We start from the raw sequence: 22,608 nt of genomic DNA on the forward strand, positions 1-22,608 counted from the left end.
TGACCCTTTGAAAGTCATTCAGTATCTCTGGGTCTATTTCCTCATCTGCAAAATGATGAGATTAAACTAGTTGACCTCTAAGGATCACAGGATTTAGAACTTAAAGAGACCCTAAAAATTATGTTATTTCAAATGACTCCATAATTCAACAAATATCTATTACACTTCTAATATGGGAATTACTGTGTCTAGATTCCAGATATATAGAAAAGAAACAGAAAACCAAACAAAACAAAAAAAAGAAAATGCTTAAAACTTCTAATAGTCAAAATAAAGATTTTTGATTGTCTCCAGTTTCACAATGATCTTCAGAACCTATATTACCAGAAAAAAATTATTTTTGTATAGATGTGAATGCTTACTTGTATTTTCAAAATGAGGCTGTGAAAAAAAAAATATACTGTTTGCAATCTAAGGTTTTCATTTCTTATTCTCCACTCAAATACACACACACAGACACATACACAAAGACATTTGGATAACAGGAAAAGTAAGTTATATATTTATGAAAAAGTCTGATGCCAAAAGCTTGGGAAAAAACTACCTACAGTACTTTGGTTGCAAATAACTCCTTCACACCCAATATTCTGAAAAGTTGCGTTTCCTGTTTGGTTAGCAACTCAAAGTAGATCTGAGTAGTATTTTCAACTATGATTCCACTGATAAAATTTAATACACGCTATGATTAAATCAAATTATAATAAATGCTAAGCTTTGAAAAGCAATTATCAGGTTGGTTTCTGGATTTTTTGGTATGACTGAGGGTAAATCCTTTGCTCAGAAAAACAAAACTTACTAGGTCTATATCCTAAGAGCCAATGACTCACTGTCAAAATCACCATTAAATGATCTGGAAGCAGAGACTGGCACTTTCTATAGCTAATTTATTTGTGGCATTTGTTTATTCAACAAATATATGAATAGATACCATTTGTAAGAAATTGAAAGGTATTTAGAAAGTTATAATGGTGAAAGTCACAGTTACTAGATAAGGGAGTTAAAACTTCTGGTAGAGATGATAAATTAAAAAATATATGATACAGCACAGTTATTTGGAAAGGAAGAGCAAAGCATACAGGGGAAAAACAAAATAAAACAGGCATAGATGGTAGACAAAGATACTAAAAACTAATCTTTAAATCAAAGCTTTCAGTATTATAAAAGAGAAACAATAAATGTGGATTTATTTTCACTCAAAAATTTAAAAACAAGTATACATTAACAACACTTCTCATCATTAAAAAGGATCATTTTATCATAGATTTAGAGTTGGAAGGGAAATCACAAGGCAATTTAGGCAAAGGAACATAGAATCATAGATCTAAAACTAGAAGATACCTCAGTGGACATCTAGTTCAACTTCCTCATTTCACAAATGAGGAGACTGAGACCAAGAGAGAGATTGCCTAAGAATACAAAGGGAGTAAATGGTAAAAGCATGATCTCTGACTCCAAATCCATTCCTCTTTCTGCAGTACATTATATTGTTCATGGGATTTTTAAATTATTACAAATTCTTTGGCAGGGGGTGAGGGTTAGAACAGTAGGGGATGGGTAATCAAATCATATACACTAAGTTACAAATCTGATTATATCCTTTGACTAAGACTTTGGCATCCACAATAGTACTGTCTTATTTTGCTTAATTAGATTAGCAGTATTTATAACCACTCACTTTACTTACTGGATAATATTTCCTTTAAAAGTAATTGGTTTCTGCAACTTTGAACTTATAATCATTGATCATATGTTATGTGCCTTTTAAAAACACATCATTTTTTAAATGCCATATATATATTCAGTTAGCTAGCTAAAAATTATGGTATTGATTCTTAATATGTGCTTACAGTTAGGATTCTTAAGATCTGTTAACAGTTTTGAGTGGAATATTCCCCAATATAACCTTTTAGGGTTAATATTCCCAGTGAAGTCCTCTCAAGGTTAAGAAATATTAAGAAAACCAAACCATTATTCTTAGTTTATTCTTAAAAGTAAGACTTTGCATTCCAAATGAGACTTATAATGCCACCTGTTTTCTCGATAAGGAACTGGAAGGATAGTAGACTGTTTCTAGACCTTGCGTTCCAAGACAAGTTACATTACTTCAATGACATCGTTATAATCCTGAAGATTATTCTCACCATCTGAATGGTGAGGTAATATTTTATGAAAACCTTTCATTCTTGTCTTTGTTTCAGGGGTAGATTTTTGCAAGCTGAATGTAACTCTGGGCAGCTAGGTAGTGCAGTAGATAGAACATTGGCCCTGGAGTCAGGAGTACATGAGTTCAAATCAGGCCTCAGACACTTAATATTTACCTAGCTGTGTGGCCTTGGGCAAACCACTTAACCCCATTTGCCTTGCAAAAACTCAAAAAAAAAAAAAAAAAGAATGTAACTGAAGACTAACCAATGAGTTGACAGAGAGGGATGATAGGAAGGAGGAGGGGATCACCATAGGCCATATAATTTTGCTTGACTGTCAATTTGGGGCATCTCCTTAATCTTCACTACCTTTGTGAGACTTAGAATGTGTCCTTTTCTCAAGAAAAGCCAAAGTAAACTTTTCTTTTTGTTCAGAGGACTCTCTATATTTTTTAAGTGGATTTTTTTTAGGTTTTTTGCAAGGCAAATGGGGTTAAGTGGCTTGCCCAAGACCACACAGCTAGGTAATTATTAAGTGTCTGAGGCCAGATTTGAACTCAGGTACTCCTGACTTCAGGGACAGTGTTCTATCCACTGCGCCACCTAGCCACCCCTTTTAAGTGGATTTTTATCCCACACAATTTCTATTATAATTTAATGAACAAATTTATTTTCATGATTATTTTATGAAATGTTTTTGTTTATAGAGAAAAGTATTATTTCTAATAGTACAGAAGGTGTTAAAAATGAAACTGAACATCACTATCTTGTCTAATAGATTCATAATAGAAAAGTAACATCCGAAGAATCTCAATAGTTGAGGTTAAAGAGAAGAAAGGACGTCTGTTTTCTTAAAGACAATCTTAACCTCATTCAAACACTTTGCATTAAATAATCTTTTCACTTGGTTTCTCAGAAGAAATTTAATAAATATTTTACTTACAAGCTGCAACATGGTCAAGTATCGTTTCCACCACAAATATTTCTGAATCCATGGGCCAAATGCAGTTAAGCCATAATACGAATACATAATCACATGGATAAAAGAATTAAGCTGAGCTCCAAAAAATGCTGTTGAAAACATAAGTAATAATTACATTGTTTAAATGGTTTGTTTAAGTTTTACTATTTCTCAATCTTATATGTTTATATAAGAAACTAAATCAGAACCTCTATCTGGAAATTTGTTGTGTCAGTTTTTTTTATGGGGAAGAAGCAAATTATTTTAAACAAGTTCATTAATGCTTTATTCTTAGGGTATGTCCTGTAACAGTACAAATTCAACTTTATCTCCTAAACCTTCTATGCATATGGTAATTATCAGACTAATGCTAAACAACTATTAAATCACTGTTTCAAATCATCAAAGATTAAATTATCCTCATTATATTTATCTAAAGAAGGAAGGAGCAAAAAACCAGATAGTCTAGAGTAGTAAAAATAATGCTGGACCAGGTCTAAAGAGTAGTAAATAGTGGGGACCTTTATCATACAGATGGAACCTAGTGGGATACTCAATATGTATATGGTAAAAATATCCCTATGAAGAAAGCCCAGAATGGAACACCATTCTTTCCCGAGAAAGAGGTTATTAAATGTTCTCTTAAGTCAAATCTGATGGTCTTTTCCCCAGTCTTAATTATCCTTTTCCCCAAACTTATCTCTTTTCCAAATATTTCTATTTCTGTCAAGAACCCCATTATCCTTCCAGGCATCCAGTTTGTCATATTTGACCACTAATTTTTCTTCTCATTGCCACCCATCTCAAACTGTTCTCCTTCTACCTATATGACTACTCCTCAGTCTCCTTTACTGAGTCATCATTTATATCTTGCCTCTAACTATGGGTATAATAATAATAATAATAATATCTAACATTTTTACAGTCTTTTAAGTATTACAAAAGGTTTTACATACATTCTTTCATTTAATTCTTACAGAAAGGGGTGGCTAGGTGGCGCAGTGGATAGAGCACTGGCCCTGGACTTCAGGAGTACCTGAGTTCAAATCTGGCCTCAGACACTTCATAATTACCTAGTTGTGTGGCCTTGGGAAAGTCACTTAAACCTATTGCCTTGAAAAAAAACCTAAAATAAAATAAATTAATTCTTACAGAAATTTTCTAATGTAGTGCTATTTTTAATTTCCATTTTATAAAAGAAGAATTTAGAGAGTTTCAGTCCCATATCACCAACTGCTTTCTGGAAATTTTGAACAAGATGTACAAAAAAGCATCTTAAACATAACATATCCAAACTAGAACTCATTATCCTTTCCCCCAAACCTCTCTTCCAAATGTCTATTTCCATCAAGGGCACCATTCCAGGGACCTAGTTTGCCATATTTGATGACAAATTTTTCTTCACTGTACATATCCAACCAATTGCCAAGTCTTATCAATTTTACTTCCACAACTTCTATCCTACCCATTTTCTTCTCTTTAATCACACAGGCACCACTCTAGTTGAAGCCCTGATTTACCATTGACTAAATATTGAAGTAGCTTTCAAACTGGTTGCCCTATATTAAGTCTATCCCTTTCCCAATTCATTTTTCACAGAGCTGGCAGAGTGATTTACTTAAAATATAAGTCTATGTCACTGCCTCATTCAATAAACTTTGATGACTCCCTATTACCTATAATATCAAATATAAACTTCTCTGCACAATAACAGAAACTCATCTCAGCAGAATGGTGGTAGCAATATGTGTTAGAAGAATCTAGAATGTTCTTCATACTTAATCTTGAATATTAGATATTATTTGAGAAGATAATACTAAAATTTTCCTCCTAATAAGAAGCGTTAATTTGATAACAGACAAAATATATGATTCCCAGCTATTTTAAATAAAATGGTCTAATTTTCTAAGGGAGATGGAATTGTTTCTCAAATACTGTTGAGGAATTTTTCTTTTCTGTTTTGCTGCATCTTCATCTTCATCATCATCTTCACCCCCCCTTTCCTCACCCTCCTCCTCTTCCCCTTCTTTCTCCTCCTCCTTTTCTTCTGTTTCTTCTGCTTCTGCTTCTATTTCTTCTGTTTCTTCTCCTCATTCTTCTGGATTAGACACTCTGATTTCATTGATATAAAGAATTCTCAGGAGGAAACTTTCTCTACCTTTTCAGATTTGCACCTGCCCTATAATAGTAACATATAACAATTTAAAAAATTGTCTGGGAGCACCGAAAAGTCACGGGTTTGCCTAGGGTCACACAGTCAGTATGTAACAGAGGTTTCTTAAACTCAGTTTTTCCTCATTCCAATATTATCTGTCTATTAAACATTACACATTCCCTCACATTTTATTTTGGAGTGAGATAATAAAAGTATAATATTTAATCAAAATGTGAATTTATAAAATGTATAAGACCTCCATCAAGATTAAAATATCAGTAAATAGATAAATATCTAAGTAGACAGACTTAGTAGTGTTCCATTTTAATACCACTAGGTATAAAATTGCCAGAGCAGACTATTTTAGCCACAAAGAAGTTTTATAAATATTCCTTGGCTTCTCCTTAATAAATACTTGAAATTAAAATGTAGAAATAATCTAAAGCAACTAATTTAGGGGTTGAAATTCTCAATTCCATGTAAAATATTTCGTGTCTACCTAGCTGTGTGGCCTTGGGCAAGCCACTTAACCCCATTTGCCTTGCAAAAACCTAAACAAAAAAAAATTTTGTGTCATGACATTTTGATGTTAACATAGAAAAAAATTTGTTCAATAATATTCATGGCCATATCTTAAATTCTAAGGAATAAAGCTAATATAAAAATGTTTGCTTGTTTAAATGGAATCCTGCATTTACTTTAAATAAAACTTTTCAAAAGTAAAATTCATATATGAATCACCATTCTCTCACTAATTATAATAGTATAACAAAAAAAGTAGAAATAACTACACTATTTACCTTATCCTTTTATATCCTGAAAACTATGTTGCTTCACATCTACACATCATCATGCAAGCCAAGAGAGGCTTAAAGGTTGCAGTCTGTTACAATTCCAGATGGTCTGGTCTTTCTTGGAAATATTCTCAATCCATCTGATCCTCAGAAGACTAGAGCAGTTTTGGGGGTCAAATTAAAAGTTCAAAAGTTCTTTAGCATTGATATATGTCTTAACATCTATATAATGTCTTGATTCTACCCATTCTACCTTAAGAAAAGATATGAACCCACACACCTGACCTGGGAGACTTCAGACTAAATATATATATTTATATCTTGGTATTCTTTGAGACTGATATACTAAAAAGGCAGTAGAACAGAAGGTAATGAATGGATCTATAGACTTATCTTGCTTGGTCTATATAATGGGATATAAACTTCCAAAGTTAGAAAAAGGGAACATATCAAGCAGTTCTCTACCATGTGATTTTTCTCTTGAGTGTTGAACTGGTCATAGATACAGCTCTATTCACTTATGTACATTCTTTGAAAAAGGAAGATAACTGACATAACTATAAGTTGATAAGTGTCACACTCAGACAGACCACCAATTCTCTATTACTTTCCTTCAGAAAGTAATACTATGCAAAATTCATATAGTTCATGCAAATATATTAATTTCCTCAGCTCACTGAAAATTCTTAAAATGTTCACCTTGTCCTCCTGCCACCCACTTAATGCCGATCCACCACAATGTAAACATAGTACAGTGATGATACACATGAAGGAAAGATACTTGGTTGTTTTTCTTCCTCAGTATAAAGAAGACTGTATCCAAATATTCAATTCCTTTCGACACAAAATACCACCACAGAGCACCAGCTATCTGCAAAAGGAGGAAAATAAATAAGTTGTTAAGCACAAAACACCTTGGTGTAGTTATACTAATTCCAAATAATTATATGATTTTTGTACAATATGTTACATGATATTGATTCTCTAAATATTATACAAAATACAAAAGTTTATTTCCCCAAAAAGATTTGCTGCCAAAATATTTACAGCATGATACAAGCAAGGATTAATAGCAAGGTCTAAAACTGAATGAACACAATGTTCAAAGAACATTTTATTCTGCCAGATATCTGTAATACATGCTAAATATCTGAATAGAAAACAATGCAATTTTTTCAAGCTCTTTGGCCATACTTTTTTAATGATTACTATAGAAATTTATCTCAAATTACTATAGAAATGTAAATCTTAACTTTCTTTAAAAATATGTATTAGATACATTTGCTTAGCATATATCATAATATACATGTACTTTATCATAATATAGATACTAAATCATATTAATGTAAATATAATAGAATAAAATATATCATAATATAGATTCTTTAGATACATATACTTTAACATAGTACATGATCTCTTTTTAAAAATTTTTCAGCAATTAAGGATCTAATGGAAATACTTTGTATAAATTGAAACTCAAGGCAGCAGTACACTAAGTACATATAGTTTTATTTAACATACTTTATATACATTAATTTATTTGATTCTTACTGAAATAAAAATATAAGTATTAACCTCATTTTGTACATAAAGTGATTACCAGCTAATAAACATCTGAATTAGGATTGAAACCTAGGACTTTTGAGACCAATTCCCATGCTTTTTTAAAAAATATAGCTGCTACCAAAAGGTTGCTGTATATAATTCTCTGATAATTAGATAGGTCTATGATTTCATTGATCTTCTTATTTCCTCTAAACACATATTCTTTTGGGGGGGGGGGTTCTGCAAGGCAATAGGGTTAAGTGGCTTGCCCAAAGCCACACAGCTAGGTAATTATTAAGTGTCTGAGGCTGGATTTGAACTCAGGTAGTCCTGACTCCAGGGCCAGTGTTCTATCCACTGCGCCACCGAGTCACCCCTAAACATATATTTTAACATTTATAACAGATTCTCCAATAAATCTACCTAAGAAGATCAGTCAATATTCCAGAGATCTCCCTCAGAGCCCTAAATTTGTATGGACACCAATTAAAAAGCTCAGCTTTTTTTTTTTACTCACTCTGTGCCCCAAATCTCCCCCCCACCCCAGTCTTACATTCTTCTGATGTTTTCTTTTCTCTACAATCTTCTTTTGTAATATATTTCAGTCTGCTCAGGAGCACAGTGTTCCTCCATTGCCTTTCAGTAATCCTCTAACATAATTCTTCAGAGACTATTATATTCTATGACTTGGTGCTATTTTATGAATAGCACTATGGGAATTTAAATGTTAAAAACTATGAATCTTGGTTTCAAGAAGAATCTTTGAATCATTGAAATGACAACATAATTTCCTAAGGGTTATTCAGTCCATTCTCCATTACCTTTTCTGTTTAAGGGAAAGTGTTTGATCGATTAGAATTATCACCACAGACAACCCATGTTTTTGCACAGGACTTCCTTCTTGGATGTGCTTTTTAATGAGAATTCAAAGCCATAATCTCAAATAAGTTTTTTCTCAGAAATGTGACATTTAACTAGTTTCTCCCTATTCTTCCTTTTCTAGACACAAATTTTGAGCTTTATTCTCTCAAGTTCTTTGTGATAGTCGTATTAGTTATATAAGTTCTCTTGCATATTTTCTGATTTCTCTAAAAAAAAGAATGCTGATCTAATTAATCTACCACACTACACTACCCCCCACATGCCACACACATAGTTTTTCTTTTTACCTGATTTGTAATCAGGGCTATTCTCTAAATGAAACATTGCCATGTAATTTGCATTTATAGCGTTTTCCACCTATATAAATACTCAGTTGCATAGTGAGATGAACTTTACCACAGTGATTACATTTATAGGGTATTTCCCTCTCTGTAGTCTATAGATGAATATAAAAACTTATAGATGCATAAAAAACTATTGATACATTTTAAAAATTTGTTGATAATCTGAGTTTTATTTCATATTAATATGTTTATAATCTCTCAATATGCATCCTCTTATACTTAGAGAAACTTGGGAGACATTTTAAATCTTGTCCACAGTGATTATATTTATAGGAATTTTCTCAGACAATGTATACAAAGCAATCAATATTCTCAATAACCTCAAAATTGCATTGCTGCCAGCAAGGAATTTGATTTAGTCTAGCTATTTTATCTTATGTTGCCTCCATTTCTTCATAGAGTAAATTCAGAACTGTGATATTAAAATTCAAATGTAATATCTCTAGTGCCATTTATGGTTTTAAAAAAAGAATATGTCATAAAAATCTTTACAGATGTTTTACATTTTTCATCTGTTGTGCTCCTTCCAATTTTTGTCTTTAAATACTCTCAGTATGGATCTTTCACTAAGAATTCTTTAAAATTTTCTCCATTACTTTTTTTTGTTGTTTCATGAGGTAATATTGTTCATACTTTCTATATTTATATTTGAAACTGATGCTATTCTTGGTTGATATCTCTCTCATTTGATAAAGACATCAAATATTTACTGGTTCTTTTGGCTTTTCTTCCTTAAGGCAACTGATTTGTATTGTTTAATTTCCTTGGGAAATTGTTATAATCTATATCAATAACTGATCATTAATTTTCCATTTTTCATCATTAATAGTCTACTTAAATAGGTCAGGCTGGAGTTGTTAAATTATATATCATATCCTCTTCTCATTTCTCTTCTTCTTTGTATTAATTTTTTGCTCTGACATGTTACTGGTGTGTGTGTGTGTGTGTGCATAGAATTGAAGTGGGAGCCATTCCTGTATAGATATATTTACAGGAATAGCTCCCATTTCAATAATTTCATTTTTTATTTTTTCAATATAGTGTTCATCATAATCATCATCTACAACTCTTCCCTCAGGAACAATTTATAATAGTTAGTTAATAAACATTTATTAAGTGTTATTAATTAAATATTGTGCTAAGAACTAGGGATACAGTTCAATTCAAAAAGCTCAAAATCTACAACACTCAAAAGGAAGCTGAAAAACAGAAGAGAGCAGGGCAGGGAGAAACAGTGGTACCGAGTCTTGGGTCGTAACACAAGTCCAGAGAAATATAGGCAAGTGGGAAATGAAGAGATGGCTAGCCAGAGTACCCTTCTTAAATTGGAGGGTCTTTGAGGGGTTCTCCACTCCATTTCACATTTAGAGAACTAATAGTTAGGTTAATGATTATATATTGTCTAAGAAATATTGTGATTCTTAGCATCCTCTGTCCTTTTCACCACAATGCCGCAATTACTGAGAAAACAACAAAATAAAACAAAATTGGAGGAAGTAATTATATACAAATGAAGTCCGTTTTGTATTTTTCCTTGGTTCATGGAATGCCATGATCAAAGAATTATCACCAAATGATAAGCCCATAAATAAGCTGCAATTCATTAGGCTCATCCTACAGTAAATGTTTCCTAAATTGTGGCTATGATCCTTGTTAAATAATACAGGGGTTTTTTTTCCCTCCATCTTGTGCTCTCATTAAACCCTATTAGGATACCAGATGGTTCAGAAAGATTACATTACAGCCTAAGATTAAGGGTCTAGTGAGAGGTGACCTCTAACATTTTTAATTGAAACAAAATATAATCTTTTCTAAAAAGAAAATATTATAATCTAATATTATTTTCCTCTCAAGTTCTTATATCTTTAAGTAGATTTTGCAATATGTATAGAACATGAAGTAAATATTAAGTGATTTTAAACTAGTCCATAAGTAAAATCTGTTTTTATCCTCTGGCTATTTAGGGGCTTGACACAGATTCCTTTTTACATTCAGGCTAACATATTTAGATTTGTAAAGTTTCATGTATTATGCTTATGATTTGTTCTGTGTAAATACAATAATTCTTTGTTTGAAAACACTTAAAATTTAAAATACAAAAAAAAGTAAGGCAATGTATAAAATCGGTGAAAAATATTTACTCAGGGCTCAGAATTATTAACTGTAGAGTCTAAGTTCTTGAAACATACATGAAATGGTTGGGGGAAAGGCTTTAAACAAATTAGGTGCAGTAAGTCTACATTTTGAAAATTTCTGACATCACATTATTTAAAGATGTTTGGGCATGATCATTTGTGATAAGTAGGCACTGTCCTGTTGGTAAAATGTCTCCTGATCTACTGTAATATTCCTGGATGATACTGGATTTTTGTTCTAAAATGAGCAAGTCCTTTACTTATTTTTACACTATTCTCAGAAGCACCAAATAGGCTGGAGAAGTAAAAAGTTATTTGATTGGTCACTGTTAAAGAAATGATTTCCAAAATTATTCTCTGAGGAAAACTAATTCTATTTGTCTAAGGAAATAAATTGCAATCTATATATACATATACATATATATGAATATCTTACATTTATATTTTGAAGAAATTATTATGGTATAATAAATAGTCTCTTCTTAAGGTTTTTAAATGTAAAATATTTGGAGAAATTTAACAGGATCAGTGTTTAGCTGGCATATTTATGGCTAGCAATATGTAAATTTAAGACAACTCTAATCCCTAAGAATGTCAGACAACTTAATAATCCTATTAAATCAGTAATCTTCCTCCTTATGAAGCTTCCAGTACAACATGAAAGTCAAAAAAGAAATGGTTTCTGACATCTAATATGATGTCCAACATACTGGTTAGGTGCTCAGGAACGCAAAAGATGATGTAAATCTAAAGCTTCTCATTAAGTTTTCATATTAATTCATTCATTCATTCATCCAATTAGTAATTATTAGAGTTTATTATTGTTAAAATATTCAGCATCATGGGGATATAAAAAATGGAGGAGTTGATGATCTAGTTAAGTTTACTATCTAGTAGACCTAAGTTATACCATAAAATTAATGTTTAATTTGATATTAATCAAATAATGAATGAATGATATTAAAGAGTTAATTTTATTTTGATAAGAATATAAATTCCTTGCATGTCTATCTCTTTTTGAACTTTCTTCTCCTTATTAGTGTATGTTTTTAAAATATTTCATTGTTCTTTTCTTTCCTCCTTTTTTTTCTATCAGTACCTACCAACTCCTACACACTCTCTTGTAACAAATAAGTATAGTCAAGCAAAACAAATGCTCAGTTTGGTCATATCTGGAAACAGCTCATTCTAGAGCTCTCATCCATTATTTCTCTTTCAAGATGTGGGAATAGGTTTCATCATTATTCTTCTGAAGTCATGATTGCTTACTACATTTATCAGAATTAAAAAGTTCAAAGTTGTTTTTCTTTACATTATCATAGAGTCATTGCAAAATTGTTCTACTTTTGTCATTTCACTAGTCATCAGTTCACTTAAAGGCTTTTCTGAATTCATCCTGCTTGTATTTCTTACAGCACACGTTTCATTATATTCATATGTAACAGTTTATCTAGTTATTCCCGAATATTGAAATATAAACTTTTCCCCATTTATTTGTTACAATTTAAAAAACTGTGCTATAAATATTTGTATGCACATCCCTCCTTGCCTTCAGTTTTTTTACCTCTTTGGAGTAATAGGGTATGTACAGTTAAGTGACTTTTGGAATATCATTTCACTTTGCTATAAGGAATAGTTTGATCAATATATTGTTTTGCCAACAGTGAATTAGGGTATCTATCCTATCATTAGGAGCCCCTACTACCTGTTTTGTCATTTTTGCCAATCTTATGAGTATAATATGAGAATACTGAATGTCAAAGTTGTTTACATTTGTATTTAGAATCATTCATTTAGAGTTAGAAGGAACCTTGGAAGTCAACTATTCCAATCCCCTTCTTTCACAATTGAGGAAATTGCTTTTATTATTGTTGATATTGAACATGCTTTAAATTTGACCAATTATCTATTGATCAATTCAGAAAAGGCTCTCATTCTTATTCATTGCAATCATTTTTCTATAGCTTTTGGATATTAGATGTTTATTAGAAAATCTTGGTACAAATATTTTCCCAGTTAATTGTTTCTTTTCTAATCATAAGGGTACTAATTTTGTTTGTAAAAAAGCTTTTCAATGCTATGTACATAAAATTGTTCATTCTTATTTTATAAGTCTCTCCATTCTCTGGTTTTGTTAACTACTCTTCCCTATCCAAAGTTATAAAAATTGTCTCCACTCCTCTTCCAATTTGTTCATAATATATTTTTATATTTAGGACATGTTTATTTTGAGCTCATTGTAATATATGGTTTAAGGCACTGGTCTAAAACTAATCTCTACCAGAAGGCTTTCTAGTTTTCCCAGCATTTTTTGTCAAATACAGAACCCTTACTGGTTCCAAATGATTTTTCTTATTATTATTTTGCAGTGTAGTTTGCGATCTAGGCAAACTTACTACTTTCCCTAATCATTTCTTTTGACATTCTTTGCCTTTTTTCCTTCAAAAGAATTTTATTATTATTTTGTCTAACTCTATAAAAAATCATTTGGTTGTCTAGAATGGCAACAAATCTGTAACTTAATTTTAATTGTATTCTAATTTTGATCATATTAGCACAATTCAACCATGAACAGTTATTTTTCTCTCCCATTACTTGGATTTTTTTAGTTCTGTGAGTGTTTTATACTTGTATTCATATAAAATCTGGATGCATTTTGGGTGCCAAATTTCCACATGTTTTATACATTCCATAGTTGTTTTGATCAGAATTTCATTTTTAAGTCTTCAACCTGTGTCTTCTTAGCAATATTCATAAGATTAATAATTTTTTCAGATTTTGTCTTGCAAATTTATTAAATTAAATTTAGTATATTCTCTAAGATTACATAAACATGGTTTTGTTTCTTCTTTGTCTATGCCCATTTTCTTCTTATTGCAATAGCAAGCATTTCTATAACTACATGAAGTAATAAAAGTGACTATTTAGCCTTACCCCATTCTTTTAGAAAGGCCTCAATTGTGTCTCCATTATAGAGAATTTATTTGCCTAATTAAGGAAAGGTCAAATAAGTTCTATGACTTTTACTCTTTTTTAACATAAATGAATGTTATATTTTGTCAAAAATTTTATTCCTTTATTTTTCTATCTACTGAAATAATCAGGTATTTTAAAATTGTCTTTGTTATTAATATTGTTTAATGGTTATAATTTTCTCAATTTTGAACCAACCCTTCATTTCTGGTTCAAATTCAACTTGATCATGGTGTTTAATATTTTAAATATATCACAGTTAATTCATTATTAATTCTTTATTCCATTTCTGCATTGCTATTCAGTAGTTATTGACCCATAGTTTTATTTTTTTCTCTTTTATTTCTTTAATGTATGAGTGTCAAAACTATATTTGACTTCTAGAAGAAATCTAGTAGGATTCTAAGCCATTTGGGTCTGGGGGGATTTTTCTTTGGGAGTTAATTTGTTTTGTTCAATTTCTTTTTCCAAGATTAGACTATTTTAATTCCTTCTTGTTCTAGTAATCTGATTATATAATCTTATAACTATACATCGATTTCATTAAAATTGCTAGCACTGTTGGCATACAATTCATTAAAATAGTTTATAACACCTCCTTCTGCTCCTTTCATCTATTGTGAATCTTCCTGTTTCAATTTTGAATTTGGTAATTTTGTTTCCTTTCCTTCATAAAAACAAATTATCTAATACTATGTCTGTCATTAATTTTTTTCCAAAAAGACAGTTCCTACCTTTATCTGTAATTTCAATGGTTTTTTTGTTTTCAAATCTATTAATCTCTTCTTTGACTTTCAAAATTTCTACTTTTTAGGATTAGCTTTGATTTGTTACTTTTTTAGTTTGATTATTTGCATGCTAATACATTTATCTGGTTTTTATTTTGTTATTTGAAAAGATATTTTCTACTGACTGTTTTCACTATATCCCAAAAGTTGTGATATATTTCATTGCTGTCATTTTTTTTATAAAAGTATTTACTATTATTAGGCCTCTGCATTCATTAGGACAATATTAGTCTTCGTTTAATTTTAAATCTTTTCCACAAATACTCATAATAATTTTTATAACATTGAGGTCAATAAAAACTTCTTAACTATTTCTCCATTTAAGTATACAAAAACAAAAATTACAGTGTCTCCCTTCAGGAGGAAGGTAGGTATCACTGTGGTTAGGGTGCTGGAGCTAGTGTCAGGAAGACAGATTTAAATCCTGCCTGAGATATTTACTAGCTGTGTGACCCTGGGCAAGTCACTCAACAGTTGTCTTTATATATATATATATATAAAATGGGGATAATGGCAACATCTGCCTCATAATATTGTTGTGAAGATAAACTGAGAACTATTTTTCAACCTTTAAAATGTAATACAAACACTAATATGAAATAGAAAAAAATCATTTCCATATTTTACCTTATTTAATATATACTTTCATTTGAAGGTTGAGGAAGTAGAGCCGGGGATCCTCAAAAGATAAAATTTGACCACAAAATAATAACTTTTCAATAAAACACAAGCAACACCTTGAATCATCCAAATAACTTCACTGAAAACATGATACCAGGCAGCTCAGTAACTGCCAGTAAGATATTGTGAGGTATAGGTCTAATCTAAGGGCTCTTATTGGAGACAAGGAGGGAAGTGACCAAAAATGTGAAATATCTCATTGGAAAAACAAATGACCCAGAAAAAGATGCAGAAGAGATAATTTAAAAATTATTGGACTACCAGAAAGTCATGACGAGGAAAACAGCTTAGAATTTATTTTTCAAGAAATAATCCAGCAAAATCGTCCTGAGATACTAGAAGCGGAGGGCAAAATAGAAACTGAGGCAATCTACCAATAAAAAAAACTCCTAAGAATATTATAGCCAAATTCCACAACTCTTAAGTCAAAGAGAAAATATTACAAGCAACCAGAAAGAAACTGTTCAAATATTGTGGAGCTACAGTCAGGATTACACAAGATTTGGCAGCATCTACATTAAGGGCTCAAAGGCTTGGAATATGATGTTCCAGAAGGCAAAAAAGCTTAGATTACAACTGAGAATCAACTACCCAGCAAAACTGAACCTTCTTTTTCTTTTTTTTAAGGTTGTTGGTCTTTAAGACAATGGGGTTAAGTGGCTTGCCCAAGGCCACATAACTAGATAATTATTAAGTGTCTGAGGCAGGATTTGAACTCAGGTACTCCTGACTCCAGGGCCAGTGCTCTATCCATTGTGCCACCTAGCTGCCCCTGAACCTCCTCTTTCAAGGAAAAAGATGGAAATTCAAAAAAATAGGGGACTTTCAAACTTTCCTATTTAAGCAACCAAAGCTGAACATAAAGTTTGATCTTCAAGTACAGGACTCAGGTGCAACATAGAGAGGGTGGACAAGAAGGGTAAATTTTGAGGGATTTAATGATGTTGAACTGCTTTATTCCTGCATGGAAAGATGATACTGATATTTCATATGAATCTTCTCATCTATTAGAGCAGTTAGAAGAAGCATATATAGACAAGGCACAGGAAGGAGCTGAATATGAAGACATAATATATAAGGATGGAGTCAATGGGTGAGAAAGGAATGTACTGGAAGAAAGGGAAAGGAGAAGTAGAAGGGGCTAAGATATTTTATGTAAAGACAATAAAAAACTTTTGCAATGGAGTGAAAGGGGGGAAGGTGAGGGGGAATGAATGAGTCTTCATTCTCATTGGAAATGGCTCAGAGAAGAAATAATATACCCAATCAATGGCATATTCAAATCTATCTTACCCTAGAGGAAAATGGAGAGAAAAGGGTTGGGAGAAAGGGGACAGAGGAGGGAAAGGAGGAATGTAGGTGATAGAAGAGAGGGAAGATCATGGGAGAAGATAGTCAGATACACTACACTTTTCAGGAGGAACAGGGTAAAAGGAGAGAGAAAAAATAAAGGGAGATGGAGAGGAATAGGATGGAAGGAAATACAGTTAGCAATAGCAACTGTGGGAAAAAAAATACTGAAGCAATTTCTCTAATGTAATCCATCCCAGAGACAGAGATGATAGTATCTAAACCCAGAATAAAGAAACCTTTTTTCCCCTTCACTTTATTTTTCTTGAGGTTTCTCTATTTTTGTGGGAGCATGGGGGTTATGTTTACTTTTACCACAAGACTATTAAAGTAAGGTGAAAATAAATTAATTAATTAAATGAACAAAGTAAAAAAAAATGTGCCTTAAAAATAATACAGTGTGTAAGTTGACTCCTTGATTTTATTTATTAAACACTCCAATTGAGGCTGTCTATTAACTGAGGAATATAACTTAGATTATGGGGGTTCTTAACCATTGTTCTATGATGGCATTGCCCTCCATTCCTCAAACAAAACTTTAAACTCCTCAAGGGTAAATACATTTATTCTACTTATTTTGGTATAACTCAACCACTGCAGCATTGGGGAAAGGGTAAGTTGTCAGGTCTGTGTGGTGAACAGAATAATTCATTACTGCTCTTTTAAGGAAGAAAAATGGAATTCTTATCTTACTAATGTATATAAATACTCAGTTCAATAAACGATTATTTAAGTTCTTACCATGTATCCATCTATACTGGCTAGGTGCTGGAAATACAAAGACAAAATGATTTCAAGGAGTTTAAATTCTACAATATGAATTTCCATCATGGAAAGGTGTATTGGGAAGAGCACTGAGTTTTGAGTCAAAGAACCTGAATTCAAATTCTAGGTAACTTTAACCAAAATCATTTCTCTTTTTTTGAAACTTTGTTTCCTCATAAGCAACTAGGTATTCTAAGATCCTTTCCAATTCTAGAGCCTATAACCTAAGATCTAAAATATAGGTAAGCTGGAAAATCAGTATTTATAATTTGTTTCATAAATAGAAATGTGATCTATCTGTATCTTCCTACTCCTAGTCTACTGACTTAGAATCATGCAAGAATAAGTAAAGAAAAAAATTTTTTTTCCTCAAAACTTTTGCTACAGGAGGCTAGGTGGCACAGTTGATAGAGCACCTACCCTGAAGTCAGGAGTACCTGAGTACCTTTGGCCTCAGACACTTAGTAATTGCCTACCTGTGTGACTTTGGGCATGTCACTTAACTCCATTGCCCTGCAAAAAATATATAAAATAAAAAAAATTTCAAATTAAAAAAAAATTGCTACCAAAGGTCTTTACTCCTCTTAAAAATCTAAAAATTTATCTATTGGACAAAGTAAATGACTCCTTAAATCACTGTGGTTAAAGTGAAGCAGTCCTAATCCAATTAATTCTTGCTTGCACAACCAGGGCCCTAACATTTATTTACAGTCCCAATCAGCAAGAAATGTAAATAATTCAATTGCTTAAATTATAATAGTAATTGTACTGAAGGATATAATGAATTATTTTGAAAACATAAATGCCCAATGAGATATTCAAGTCTCCTTGTTTAACAAATAGGGAAAAATACCAGGTATAGTGCTTGATGTTATTTTTGTGAAATAACAATAAATAAAATACTTCAGAGTTTTGCCAACACTTGGCAATAACAATAAAACAAGAATGTGATTGTCTGCCTAAAAGAAAGAAAAGATTGGGTTTTTGTCTAGCATTATAATGCTGATATTTTCTTCACTGGGTCCACTGTCTGGCTTGGATTAGGAAATCTTGACCAAGACCATGTGTGCTGTTGATGAAGACATTTTATCGAAGAAATTCATGAAGTCCATTCTAAAAGCTGATTTTTAGAGGTCACTAAAACTTTAGGAGATTAAAAGAGAACTACTTCAAGTGTAGGGTTATACTAATCACTTAATATATTTTTAGAAACTTTTCTTTCTCAAACATACTTATCTGAAGCAATATTTGTTGGTTAGCGATAATAAAAACAAAGAAACTACTCATTTAATCCTATTCTAGGCATAACAATATTTTAATGGCATAGATATGAAAATAGCAAATAAAAAGGAACAGTTATGTTAAATTGATTCAATCTCTACAATTTTTTATTCTATGTATTTTAGAGAATCAGCATTGGATAGAGGCTAGACTCTAAGAAGAGCCTATGTTAAAGCCTTGCTTCTGAACTATACATTGCTTCTGACTATAGTTAGGTCATTTAATCTCTTCATGGCCTAGGCAATGCTACAACACTGTAAATTACAGATGAAATGCAGATCGGTGATAGAAGTTCTCCACATCAATGAAATCACAGGTATGAACCAAAACACATAAAATTTATGAACATGAATGCATTTGAATAATTTTAAATGGTTTATAACAAAGAATTTAACTATGTTATCAATATGCTTTGGGTGGGAGAACACTGATTTCTTTTCAAATATGTATATTTAATAATGAGCATGTAATTAGTTTATTGTGTGTTATAATTCTCTCAAGTATCACTACATCGACAATGCTCAAGACTTAGCTTTTCAACAAAACTCTACTTAATTGTCCTTCCCAATACTTCAAAGTCTTTTTCTGATCAATAAAATAAACTACAAATAGTTCACAGGATAAGCAATGAAAACTGACCACACATAAATATAATTTTTAGTATATGCTTAGAACCATATGTACATACACATATATGTTACTATATTTACTTAGAGAAATACTGTTGAAATAGAAATTCACTATAACATTAAAATGTGTTTTAAATTAGATTGCTGAATATAAAGTTAAGTCATTTACTTGAGAATATTACTGATCAATAATACCTTAAATCTACTTACCCTGACTTCATTCACATCATCTGAATAATCCACACTCTGGCAAACATAGCTATATCCTGCAGCAGTTGATGCCAAAAATAGCTAGAAAAAAAAGGATATATATTTACATTAAAATTTTAACAGTTTCAACATTAAAAGTATATTAATATGTGTAATAATTTGTAAATGCATAAAAATACAATTTTTTAAGGATTAAAGACATTAAACTAAAATATATAGTAAAATATTAAAAGTTAAGAAAGAAGGCAGACAGATATAAAGCAAGCTTTTGTTCTAGCAGGTTAAAAAAAGTTTCAAAGACAGGAATACAGAGGAGAAAATTCTAGGCTATTTTCAATAAATTGCACAGTGGGCTAGAAAATACAAGAACAGAAAGGAAATAACAAATCATGGTGGCAAAATGGAAAGCAAATATGTCTAATTTATATTTCTAGCAAGGACTAACATAGTGCTCTATATAAAATGGGTGCTTAATAAGGGTTTAATTTGTAGATTTTTATGGTCAGTTTCTTGAATTGCAAATGGATCATAAATTTACATATCAAGCATTAACCACACTCTGGATTTTAAATCCTACATCTGGGTATTTCCATTTCAAACTCAAATATCCAAGTAGAATTCATCTCCCTTTCCTCCATCTCCCATTTTCAAACTACTCCTCCTAACTTCTCTTTCTACCTAAGGCATAACTATTCATCCAGTAACCAAGCTCTTAACCTAAAAATCATCCTCAATCCTTCCCTCTCATTCCTCATATCTAATCAGTGACCAAATCTTGTCAATTCTACCTCTACAAGATGTCTTAATCTTCCCTTGTTTCTCTCTACTTATAAAGCTATCATCTTCATTTAGACTTCTCACCTAAAGGGGCAGTTAGTTGGGCCTAGTTTGGAATCAGGGTAGATATGCCCTCAAATCTAGTCTCAGATGTTTACAAGCTGTGTCAGTTAACCTATTTACCTCAATTTCCTAACTTGTAAAATGAGGACAATAATAGCAACTATCTCCCAGGGTTGTTATGAGGACCAAATGTGATGATATTTATAAAGCAGTCAGCACAATGCCTGGCCACATAGCAAATTCTATAGCTGTTACTATTATCTTTATTATACCAGTGCTACAGCCTCCAAATTGGTCCTCTTGCTTCCAGTTTCTTCTTTTTCCTTTTCAAATTTTTCTTAAGGCAATGGGGTAAAGTGAATTGTCCAAGGTCACACAGCTAGGCAATTATTAAGTATCTGAGGCTGGATTTGAATTCAGGTCCTCCTGACTCCAGAGAATGGTGCTCTATCCATTGTGCCACCCAGCTGCCCCTTCCTTTTCCAATCCCAAATCCTCACAACTGCATATTGATATTCATTGTTCAAGGCTCAGTTCAAATGTCACTTCCTAAAAGAGAATGTTTCTTAATTTAACCATAATGATGATAACAATGATGATACTTGGTGTTGTGAGCATCTCCAAAACACAAGATGAATTTAAGTTTTCTGAACACCGACTTATTCCTTTGTAAAATGAGTGATTAAACTAGGTAAACTCCAAAAATTCTTCTTTCCTGCTTCTAATCTGTAATTCTATGACTATGATCTAAAGGCACCTTGATTCCTAGACTTTCTATACCATTACCATAACCACATCAATTCATTTAAGCATTCAATCAACAAAGCACCTACTATGTATTGTGTCTGGTGTCAGAAAATACATGTCAAGTATGATCCCTCTCTGATAAGCACTTAAAATGTAAACTTTCATAATATTTCATAGGATCCATATACTAATTTCACAGGATTCAAATACGATTTTAGCATATTACATTAAAGCTTAAATAATTATATTTGTGAGAACTGTAATTAATAACACCAAATAATTTTAGGATACCATTATCTAAAGCAATATTAAAAATGTTCTGATACCATTTTATTTTTGGTAGACAAGGAAACCCAAGAAATTATCAGTACACACATTAATTGCACTTGTTTATGGTCCCTTTTGATTACTTTGTAATCATTTTGTAATATGTTGTACATTTGAAAGCTGCTTTCCCTCAGACTGTAAGTTCATGGAGGGCAAAGATTCATTTCTGTCTTTGTATTACCAGCATCTATCACAAAAGGCTTAATAAATACTTGTAGAGGGGATAGCTAGGTGGCGCAGTGGATAAAGCACCATCCCTGGAGTCAGGAGTCCCTGAGTTCAAATTTGGCCTCAGACACTTATTAATAATTACCTATCTGTGTGGTCTTGGGCAAGCCACTTAATCCCATTTGCCCTGCAAAAACTTAAAAAAGAAAAAGAAAAGAAAAGAAAAGAATAAATATTTGGGGAATTAGTAAGTTTAATTGAAGACAGATCAATTGTCTGAGATCCTTTACTATTTTGAGGTTCTACGATTCTTTGTGAACAGATTACCATGCTAAGAAAGAGTTTAAAAAAGTTAAATAAAACATGTCTCTTCTTTCATGGAATTTATAATCCAGTATGGAGTCAAGATGCCAACATAGATCATTAGAATATCCAATGTTATATAATGCATTAGGGAGTGCAATGTGAGATCATTAATGATTAGGGAAGATCAAGGAAGAACTAAAAATGTCCAGAACATTAGATTAGCTTTAATGGTAATTAACAATTATCTTCAGATATAAAGTAGCTAATTAGACTTTTATAGGTTAAATTTCTCTAGCCACTGGGGTTATTATATAGACACCTAATAAACATACCTCTTTGAAAATAAACATGTTAAGCAAAACCATTCCAAAATTATAGATAATCAACACTAAACGCATCTGGAAGGGTTCTCTGTTCTTCATCCATTTGGGTCCCAACCACACAAAGAGGAGATAAAGAGTACTTATACATAATGTAGGGATTGGAGATTGCATCAGAGGCCAGTTTTCAACACGTTTATCTAGGAAAAGAACAAAAAAAATCAAAAATTACTTTAAAACTTTGTAAAATTCCATTTTTA

The 22,608-nt window shown here is 31.7% G+C and overlaps 1 protein-coding gene across 1 annotated transcript in view; it reads right to left on the reverse strand.

Moving 5' to 3' along the window:
• The window catches only part of ELOVL4 (ELOVL fatty acid elongase 4), a 59,218-nt gene that overhangs the window by 5,994 nt on the left and 30,616 nt on the right, over window positions 1-22,608 (reverse strand). The window contains exons 2-5 of the mRNA XM_074237382.1: window positions 22,361-22,548; window positions 19,641-19,721; window positions 6,754-6,925; window positions 3,088-3,215 (exon numbers count right to left, since the gene is read on the reverse strand). Coding sequence (XP_074093483.1) covers window positions 3,088-3,215; window positions 6,754-6,925; window positions 19,641-19,721; window positions 22,361-22,548 — 569 coding nt within the window. The remainder of the gene's footprint in view (window positions 1-3,087; window positions 3,216-6,753; window positions 6,926-19,640; window positions 19,722-22,360; window positions 22,549-22,608) is intronic.

The sequence above is a fragment of the Macrotis lagotis genome, chromosome 5, assembly GCF_037893015.1.
Source record: "Macrotis lagotis isolate mMagLag1 chromosome 5, bilby.v1.9.chrom.fasta, whole genome shotgun sequence".
Taxonomy (NCBI): domain Eukaryota; kingdom Metazoa; phylum Chordata; class Mammalia; order Peramelemorphia; family Peramelidae; genus Macrotis; species Macrotis lagotis.